General features: G+C 63.1%; 1 protein-coding gene across 3 annotated transcripts; it reads right to left on the bottom strand.

Moving 5' to 3' along the window:
• Window positions 1-444: 444 nt before the first annotated feature.
• On the bottom strand, window positions 445-9052 carry SIGIRR (single Ig and TIR domain containing). Of its 3 annotated transcripts, none has more exons than XM_030918441.1 (10): window positions 7922-9052; window positions 4580-4740; window positions 3405-3603; window positions 2765-2916; window positions 2528-2668; window positions 2135-2278; window positions 1738-1840; window positions 1519-1669; window positions 1071-1260; window positions 445-778 (listed from the first exon to the last, which is right to left on the bottom strand). In XM_030918441.1, exons 2-10 carry the CDS (start codon window positions 4584-4586, stop codon window positions 615-617), a joined length of 1251 nt encoding a protein of 416 aa, XP_030774301.1. In that variant the 5' UTR covers window positions 4587-4740; window positions 7922-9052; the 3' UTR covers window positions 445-614. The 3 variants fall into 3 exon arrangements, with proteins under 3 accessions (XP_030774301.1, XP_030774302.1, XP_030774303.1); XM_030918442.1 differs by having other exon boundaries at window positions 2783-2916; window positions 7922-9050; XM_030918443.1 differs by lacking the exon at window positions 4580-4740 and having other exon boundaries at window positions 7922-9048.
• Between the last annotated feature and the right edge of the window lie 611 nt (window positions 9053-9663).

Below are 9663 nucleotides of genomic sequence, written 5' to 3' on the forward strand. Positions count from 1 at the left end.
TCTCCGCCCACCTTGGGCCTGGAGTTGCCTGGACCAGGGGCTCTCACACTGGCTGCCTGAGGTTTGGGGGCGAGTAGGCTCTCGGACACCTCCATCCATCTCACCCAGTGCCAGGCCATTTATTTGTGAAGTTACTGTGGATATTCTTAAAACAGAAATCTTCTGTGAAGCTCAGAACTTGCGGTCTCTAAGGGACCTGCTCCATCCAGAATCTGCCTGCATGGGAAGGGTCTAGGAACAGTCACGTCACCAGGCAGGGAGGCCCAAGGAGACTACTATAAGCACGGGACATGCCTGAGCTGGCTTAGGAAGGGGGATGGAGAGAGGGCAGATTTGGTGATTTGTGGGGTGGGGCTGAGAGAGGGAGGGGTGGAGGGCTGAGAGAGCCACAGAGGGAAGCCGAACTGAAACCTTCTGCCGCATGGGAGGAGACTGAGGCCCAGGCAGAATCCAAAAGGACTTTATTTTCTGGCACTGGCAGGTACCCCTGAGGCCACAGCCTTTTCCCCAGGGTCCCAGGGCTGCTGGCAGGGGTTGTGGTCCTGCTGAGCAGAGGAGAGATCCCCCAGCCCTGGCCCCCGCTGTCCCTATGATCCTGCACTCTGGGGTGGGAGCTACATATCATCCTTGGACACCAGGCAGTAGAAGTCTGTGCGGGCACTGTAGTTTCGCGAGCCGAGGTCCGAGACGTCCACTTCACTGCTCCGGCCTTCTCCCAGCGAGACCCCACTCGTGTGCGGTGGAGCTGATGGCTCTCCAAAGACAGGCCCTCGGACACCTGGGATGGGGAGACCGATACGCCTGAGGTGGCCACCCACAGCCTTGGCCCAGACCCACTGCCAGGGGCTGCCCCTGCTCATCCCCTGCTGTGATGGCCTGTGAGGCCCAGGAAGTTCCCAGGCAGACCGAGGGCCAAGCACCTCCCGGGCAGAGAGGCTGTGCAGGGGCCCTCGGTGCCAGGAAGAGTCCTCAACACCTGGGGCCCCCTCCAGGCCCTCTGCCCTGTGCCTCTCCCCACTCCGCCCTGTGCTGAGCTGCTCCAGTCGGAGAGTGGGGCTGGGCGGGCATACCTAGGTCTCCCTCAGGGTCCGGGTCCACCTCTGAGTCCAGGGCCCGGCCCTCCGGGACTCGGCCTCGAAGAATCAGCATGGGGTCCTTGTCGTCCTGGAGCTGCGTCTGAGGGTCTCCTTCCACCGGCCTGTAATGCACCTTCCGCGGCAGCGCCAGCTGTAGTTCTTTCCAAAACTCGGAAGAAGGAGTCTGGGGGCCAGGTTGGGGCGGTTTGCAGGTGTGAACACCACGGAAGCCCCTGGCGTTCTGGCCCCCAAGAGCACACCTGCGGCTGCCCGTGGGTTCCACGTCCTGCAACAGCTATTCCGTGGCTCCGGGGCCCTCAAGGGCCGCTCCCCGCATCGGGGTCCCAGGCAGCGGAACCTCCCCCCAGGGCCCATTCAGAAAGGGTCCCCGCCCATCTCTAAACCGCCGCTCGCCCCGGCCCCTCCCACGCCTGCGCCGCACCACGGAGCCGGGCCTCCAGAGCAGCAAGGTCACCAGGTGGCGGTGTTGGCGCAGCAGGCGGAGCGCCGGGTGCGCGGGGTCGCGCCTCTGGCCCTCGAAGGTGATGAAGATGGGTCTGCGGGTGAGCTCCAGCAGCCGGCACAGGCCCTCCCTGCGGGGCGGGACCGTCAGGGGGGTGGGTGCTAAGCTGGGTCCCACCCAACCCCGCGCGGGACCCACCGGAAGCTGTGGCTGCACCAGGCCCGGCTCAGGAAGGCGTCCGAAAGCACCACGATGAGGCGGCGGCAGCGGCTCAGGTTCACCAGGAGGTCGGCGGAGGGCTCTGCGGGAGGGCGGGCGTCGGCGGCGCGGGACGGGGGCGGGGCCCCGATCGGTGGGGCGGAGCTCGGTGGTGGGGGCGGGGCTCGGGGTGGGCGGGGAATGGGGCGGAGCTCGGTGGTGGGGGCGGGGCTCCGGGTGGGATGGGGAATGGGGCAGAGCTCGGTGGTGGGGGCGGGGCTTCGGGTGGGATGGGAGTGGGGCGGGGCCTCTGGGGGCGGGGCCCGATTGTGGGGTCGGGACCTCTGGGGTAGGGCCCAGTGGGGCGGGCCCTCCGGGTGGGCGGGGCCCGGGATACCAGCGCGCGGCAGGAGGTCGCGGTCGTCCAGGAAGAGCTTGTAGCCCCGACGCCGCTCCAGCTGCGGCTTCAGGATGAAGTTCACGAACTTGCGGTCCTCTGGGCAGTCGCTGTAGGAGACGTAGGCGTCGTAGAGCTTCCCGTCTGCGGATGGCGGCCAGTCATCCCGGTGGCTCCTGAGGCGTTACTCCAGCCCTCCGGGTCCCCAACACCCCTAACCATCTCCCACGTACACAGAGGCAGACCCGCCCCGGACTTTAACCCCAGCCGGGCCGCACAGAGCCCCCTGGGGCTAACTCCTCCCCTCCCCCACGCCTCCAAAGCCGAGCTCAGCAGCGCAATCTCAGGGAGACGGTGGCGACCCCTCCTCGCGTCCACGCGGGCCCCACGCACCGTTCATCTCCACCTCCCCATACGCGTCCTGGTACCAGAGCAGCACGTTGAGACGGCACTTGATGTAGAGCAGGGCAGCCAGCAGCAGGGCCAGCAGGACCAGGAGGGAGGCCAGCACCGCAGCCACGTGGCTTGTAGGGCCTGCGGATGGGCTGCCTGAGCCGCTGCCCCTCCAGCAGCCCCCAAGCCTCGAGGTCCCTGGGCCTCACTAGGTCTAGGTCCCCTCCTACCCTTCACCTGGGGAACCACCATCACCAGCTCTCTGAAGAGTGACAGAGGAGGAGCTGACGTTCTGGATGGAGCAGGTGAAGGCCCCGTAGACCTCAGCGCTGGTCATGTTTACCCCCAGGACGCTGGACACAAGCACCTCTGACAAGTTGGCCTTGACCCTGGGGATACCAAGCCAGGGTCAGGGTCGGCCGTGGATACCAGTGGACACCCCAGAACCCCACCTGTCTGGGTTCACCCAGGGAGGCTGCAGAATTGGGCCTCCTGGGTGGTTCTTGGGCCTTAAGCCAAGAGAAGTGACCTGAACCCGGAGGGGGTGCAGATTTGTTTCAGAACAGCCATCCCAGTCCTGGGTCTAGGGCCTGGAGGTCCTCTGATCACAGGCTTGGCCAGATGGTCGGCGTTCATTCGGGCCCTAGACTTTGCTGACACCCATAGCCCTGGGCAGTTACAAGGTGTATGTCTACAGGGGCCATGCGGACCCGAGGGTCTGTCCCTGACATCACTGACCCTCTGTCTGGGTCCACAGAGGCACTCTGCTCATGTCATGTCTGGCCAGGGGTTTACAGACCCAGGCATAGGTCAGGGGGACCACTGCCCTTGGCGTGTCTGAGAGGTCACTCTGACCCTGGATATCCGGGCCTCTTACCAGGAGTACTCGTGGAGGCTGTAGTGGTCCCCATTTCCCAATGGAAGCCCATCTTTCAGCCACTGGACTGAAGGCAGGGAGCAGTGGGGCCCAGAGACTACCCAAGCTGTGCAGTTCAGAGCCACTGAGCTGCCCAAGGCAGGCCTCAGCACCTGGTCTTCAGACGGGGAGAGGAAGTCAGGGGCCCTATCACAAACACCTGAAGAGAGAGGACACAGTGGGTCAGCTGTGCTAGGGTGCCTGGCCCTGCCACTTCCACAGTGGTCCATGGTGCAGGAAGAAATAAGGCCTCTGTGTGGCTTGGCAGTCACATCATGTCTGCCCATGAGTCCATTGGGGACAGGCTTAGCACTTGGCACGTCTTCCTCCAGAAGTGGCCAGGCTTTGTGTGTTCCACCTACCCTGTGCTGAGGGAGCAGAGAGCAGTGGCCAGTCACAGATGAGCTGCCCTAGGCCCACACTCAAGCCCCATCTGGCTGCTTGTCCACTGAGGACGTGAGTCCAGCCCCCCATTTCCCAGATGCACTTGTTGCCCACCCCTGGTGACACCGTGATGCCTGTCTCAGAGGAGGGGCCGGGCACCGTACCCCTCAGCCTGGCCTGCCTCTGCTGGGTGATCTGCAGAGAGTGTAGGCGCCAGTGGGTTTGGGGACCCAGATGCCCAGTGTGCCAGCACCTTCCACCTGGATGGGCAGAGCTGGGAGCCTGGAGCAGCTGGCCTCATTCTTGCCTCAGGGGTCTTGGGGCCCTCTGCTCCTGGCCACAGGCAAGCCCTCCCCACCACCTGAGGCCTGAACTTGTTCATCTTTACATCAGGGTGATGAGCCCTAGCAGGAAGTGAGACTGCCATCTTCTAAGTAGGGTATGGTCTCCTACCAGCTCACATCTGCCACACCCCTGCTGTGGGCCCCAGCAGTGCCCACTCCTAGTATTCCTGGGCTTTACTGACCTCATAAGCCTGGTCTGAGGCAAGAGATGGTACAGGGCTCATCCTCACCACTCGCCCTGGTTTCAGGGCCAAGGGCCCAGGGGGAGGGGTGAGCAGGGGCCTTTGTACCCTGGCATGTATCCAGGCAGAGCGCCTGGGATAAGAGAAGAATGCACAACATGAAGCTAGCCTGAGGGGCAGGCGGTGGGAGTGGGAACTCAAGCCCATCCCTCTCTGACCTGCCTACCTGGCATGGCTCTGAGCCAGGGCCTCCTCGGGGCAGGCTGGGCTCCAGGGTCACCCCTGGCTCCACTGGGCTCCTCGGCCGAGCAGACTGATCCAAGAGCTGGGCAGGACTCCTCTCTGTCCTTGCAGTCAGCTGGACAGGGCACCTGGACGGGTCAGAGGCTGCCGCCATCCCCAGGGAACAAGTCAAACAGGAACAGGATGAGTTAACCAGTAACTGCCGGCCACAGACAGCACTGGCCCTGACCAGATGCCACCTTGAGCAGCCGCATGGATGCTGGCAGAGTTCTCAGAAGCCAGCAGGGTGTCTCTTTGAGCCCCTTACATGTGGCCAGAATGGGCACCACCTCATGCAGCCCAGGGCCACAGGGAGGAGCCATCAAGTCCAGGACCACCTCCACCAGCTCTGGGGCCACCATGACGACCCCAGGGTGCAGTGGACGTACACCAGGGGGGACCCTGTCTCCTGAGATGGCAGTTGGCCTCACTCCTGGCTGTCCCCTTCAATGGAGCTGCCACTGCAGGGGGTGCTGCAGTGCCAGAGACACAGCCTGGCCTTGGGGCAGGGGTGTGAGTGATATGCCCTATACCATGGTTGGGGGGGCCCATCTCTGACCATGTCTGGATGCAGCCAGGGGGTGGGTGCCCAGCTCTGACCCATGTCTGGAGACAGCCAGGGGGTGGGTGCCCAACTCTGGCCACGTCTGGATACAGCCAGGGGGTTGGTACCCAGCTCTGACCCACATCTGAATACAGCCGGGTGGGGGTGCCCAGCTCTGGCCATGTCTGAATGCAGTCAGGGGGTGAGTGCGCAGCTCTGACCCACATCTGGATACAGCCGGTGGGGGGGGGTGCCCAGCTCTGACCCACGTCTGGATACAGTCAGGAGTGCACATGAGCACAGACACCTCGAAACACCTCCAGAAACACCTCGGGAACCCTCAGCGTAGCCTCGCCTGCGGTTGTGAGGCCGGAGGGTGAACGGGGACCAGTGGGGATATAGGTCCCGGGTCCTGTGCTCTTTCCCAGCCTGTAGCAGCAGCCACACACACCTCAAGTCTCCCAAAGCTCCTCAGTGAGGTAGCTGCAGGCAGGAGCCCAGAGCCTCTTCCTTGGCAGCCCAGGGCCCTGGGGGCCTCTCCTCACTGGGTACCACTGACTTATCCAACAGGCACTGACTGTCTACTCCTCTCCCTGCTGCAGGGACACAGTGGAAGTGGGGATGTGGGGATCAAGCCTAAGGTTCTGCACCCCAGCTCCCTCAGGATTCCTCCCCTGCTAAGGCCCCAGAGGTGGTAGCAGGGACAGTCCTCCTAGCCTGCCACCTATTCCCTCTGCATGGATGAAGCACCGTCAGAGGCCCAGGTTTGGCTGTTTGGCAGTTTCCTCCGGAACCAATACGGCATGGGGTGCACTCCCATGGGGGATGGCAAGGGGGTCCCTGAAGAAGCCCTTGCGGTGGAGGACAGTCCAAGGAAAGTCTTTGACCCAGGGGAACCACCCACTGAGGGTCCTTAAAACACACACTTCCCAGGCCACCAACTCCTCACAGCAAGCGAGGGAGGACACACCCCCAGCCCAGCAGAACCCCCGGCATCTCCTGCAGTGCCTCCATGACTGCCCCAAGCTCAGACCTCAAAGTCCTCCCTTCAAAAGCAGCCTCAGAGCCTTCTGGGAGTCAAGGGCAGACTGCCAGGATATGAGCACAGCAAGAAAGTAGGTGCCCTCCCCTGCACCCTCTCCCCTGCCCACCTTCCCCTGCACCCTCTCCTCTGCCTGCGTCCCCCTTCACCTTCTCTTCTCCCCACCCTTCCCTGTACCCTCTCCTCTGCCTACCCTCCCCTGCACCCCCTCCCCTGCCCACCTTCCCCTGCACCCTCTCCTCTGCCTGCGTCCCCCTTCACCTTCTCTCCTCCCCACCTTTCCCTGCACCCTCTCCTCTGCCTGCCTCCCCATGCACCTTCTCCTCTGCCTACCCTCCCCTGCACCCCCTCCCCTGCCCACCTTCCCCTGCACCCTCTCCTCTGCCTGCCTCCCCATGCACCTTCTCTCCTCCCCACCTTTCCCTGTACCCTCTCCCCTGCCCACCTTCCCCTGCACCCTCTCCTCTGCCTGCCTCCCTCTGCACCTTCTCTCCTCCCCACCTTTCCCTGTATCCTCTCCTCTGCCTGCCTTCCCCTGCACCCTCTCCCCTGCACCCTCTCCTCTGCCTGCCTCCCCCTGCACCTTCTCTCCTCCCCACCTTTCCCTGTATCCTCTCCTCTGCCTACCTTCCCCTGCACCCTCTCTTCTGCCTACCCTCCCCTGCACCCCCTCCCCTGCCCACCTTCCCCTGCACCCTCTCCTCTGCCTGCCTCCCCATGCACCTTCTCTCCTCCCCACCTTTCCCTGTACCCTCTCCCCTGCCCACCTTCCCCTGCACCCTCTCCTCTGCCTGCCTCCCTCTGCACCTTCTCTCCTCCCCACCTTTCCCTGTATCCTCTCCTCTGCCTGCCTTCCCCTGCACCCTCTCCCCTGCACCCTCTCCTCTGCCTGCCTCCCCCTGCACCTTCTCTCCTCCCCACCTTTCCCTGTATCCTCTCCTCTGCCTACCTTCCCCTGCACCCTCTCCTCTGCCTACCTTCCCCTGCACCCTCTCCCCTCCCCACCTTTCCCTACACCCTCTCCCCTCCCCACCTTTCCCTGCACCCTCTCCTCTGTACACCTTCCCCTGCACCCTCTCCTCTGCCTACCTTCCCCTGCACCCTCTCCTCTGCCTACCTTCCCCTACACCCTCTCCCCTCCCCACCTTTCCCTGCACCCTCTCCTCTGCACACCTTCCCCTGCACCCTCTCCTCTGCCTACCTTCTCCTGCACCCTCCCCTGCACACCTTTCCTTGCACCCCCTCCCCTCCCTACCTTCCCCTGCACCCACTCCTCTGCCTCCCCTCCCCTGCACACATCACATACACACAGCCCTCTGCCCAAGCACACCTGCACTGAGCTTCAGTCTCAGCCCGTGTGCACGCTTGCACCTCCTACACAGCACACTTCCTACCACACACACCTCCCATTACCACTGCACACAACTTAGGCTGCAGACCTCTCACACACCTTCTGAGTATATACAACACCCATTGCAATGCTTGTCACAGAGCCCGGGACCACAAGCACCCCACAGCATACACACTGCACCTCACACCCACCCTTGGCCGCTGATGCCCCACTCACAGCCTCCTGCTCTCCCTCACTCTCTCTCACACACATACGCACATGCATGCATGGGTCCTGTGCACCGCGGGCCTCCTCTCAGCCAGGCCCTGACACAGACTCACTCAGAGCAGCAGGGAAGGTACAGAGTCACCTGGTTCCCGTTCTTTCCTCCGGGGGGCAAATGTTGGTCATTGATGTGCCTTTGGGAGCAAACTCTCCCCTCCACTGGGTCCCAGGGAGTGTCCACAGCACCAAGGCTGCTCTGGGTGCATCACCAAGTGCGGTGGGGACCTGGCTTGTGTTTATGTGTATTTTAATCAGAACTTTCCCTGTAGCTTCCTGGCCTTGCAGTCACATCCTCTCCTAAACCTAAACCCCACCCAGGCACCCACCCCTTCCCTAGGCGGGCGGGAGGACGGGCAGTTGGTGGTTCTCACCCCGCCTGCCCCGGCTCTTCCTGTAGCTCTGAGTCAAGCGGCTCCTTCCTCTGGGGCCCGCCCCAACCCACCCAGGCACAGCACTTTCCTCTGTGCTGTGTGTGTGTCTGTGTCTGTGTGTTGTGTGTGTTTGTGTGTGGTGTGTGTGGGGGGGGTGTGTGTGTGGTGTGTGTGTGTTGTGTGTGTGGTGTGTGGGTGTGTGTGTGGTGTGTGTGTGTGTTGTGGGGTGGGGGGGTGCCCAAAGGGGCAAGTTCCAGGGGTAATGGGTGGGGGGTCTTCCAGCCAGAAAACCCCAGCCAGGGCCATCCTGCGCACACACAAGGAGGACTGGGAACTGTGCAGCAAGCCTCCCAGATGCCACTAGGACTCATACTCAGGAGCCAAGGGGCCAGCCGGTTTGCTCTCTGGTGTGTCTCTGACCTCTGACCCCGGGGAACAGGGGCCTTCAGAAACTCCCAGTCAACAATGGGGCTTTGGCAGAGCTCTTCAGCCCTCTCCTGGTCCCTCTTCCAGGCATGGCCCCCCCATGGGTGAGCAGTTGCAAGGGGCTATGGCATCTTGTGGACCTTCCCTTCAGGCTGGGGTGGGAGGGCAGCACCCCCTTTTCCAGATAAGGAGCAAACACAGGTGGCTGAGGATCCTGGCTCAAAGCAGGTGAGGGGCAGACGGCATCTCCTGTTGTCACCACACTGACACCCCCCAGGTTGACCTGGGACTCCGGACCCAGTGACCAGTGCCTCGTACTGCCCACAGAATCAGACAAGGGTCTCCTTTGGCCCCTGACCCCGCCCTCAGCCACATGGGGGCAGGGCTTCATCATGAAGGGGCTGCCCTCCAGCCTCCTGGCCCTGGCTAAGCAGCCTCACAGCAGTAGGCTTTCTCCACCTACTTACCTAACTGAGTCCCAGCCCTGCTAGGACCCTCCTGTGACCGGGCACTCAGCCTTGGGTGATGGTGGGCCTTGGGCTCAGGATCGTAAAGAGCTGGAGGGGACAACATCCCTTCCCCCACAGAGCCTGGTACCAGCCCCTCCTTGAAGTGGGCCCTTGGAAGCCCCTCAAGAAGATTCTCCCCACACTGCAGGTCAGGAAGCAGGCACAGCAGAGCCCAGGGCACCCCAGCAGGAAGCGGGAGCAGGGCCTCCAGCATAGGCCCCGGGGTCAGCCGCCAACTCTGAAGCCCGGGCTGGGCGGCTGCTCTGTGCACCCGGTCTCCGCGTCACCATCTCTCAGGGCTGGCTTGAGGTGACTGGGCACCTCCTCCTTCCCTCTCTCTGCTAAAGTCCTCCACCCCCGAGCCCCCAAGTCCACCGTCCAGGGTGAGCATGAGAACCCACAAAGTCTCCGAACCTCGCCCGCACAGCTCTTTCGAGGCGCCCAGAATCTCAGTCCAAGCCTGGCCCTGGTCGCCTCGCACTGCCCACCGCACTCTGCTGGGCACCCTGAGGTCCTTAGAA

Source organism: Rhinopithecus roxellana, chromosome 15, assembly GCF_007565055.1.
Source record: "Rhinopithecus roxellana isolate Shanxi Qingling chromosome 15, ASM756505v1, whole genome shotgun sequence".
Lineage (NCBI taxonomy): Eukaryota > Metazoa > Chordata > Mammalia > Primates > Cercopithecidae > Rhinopithecus > Rhinopithecus roxellana.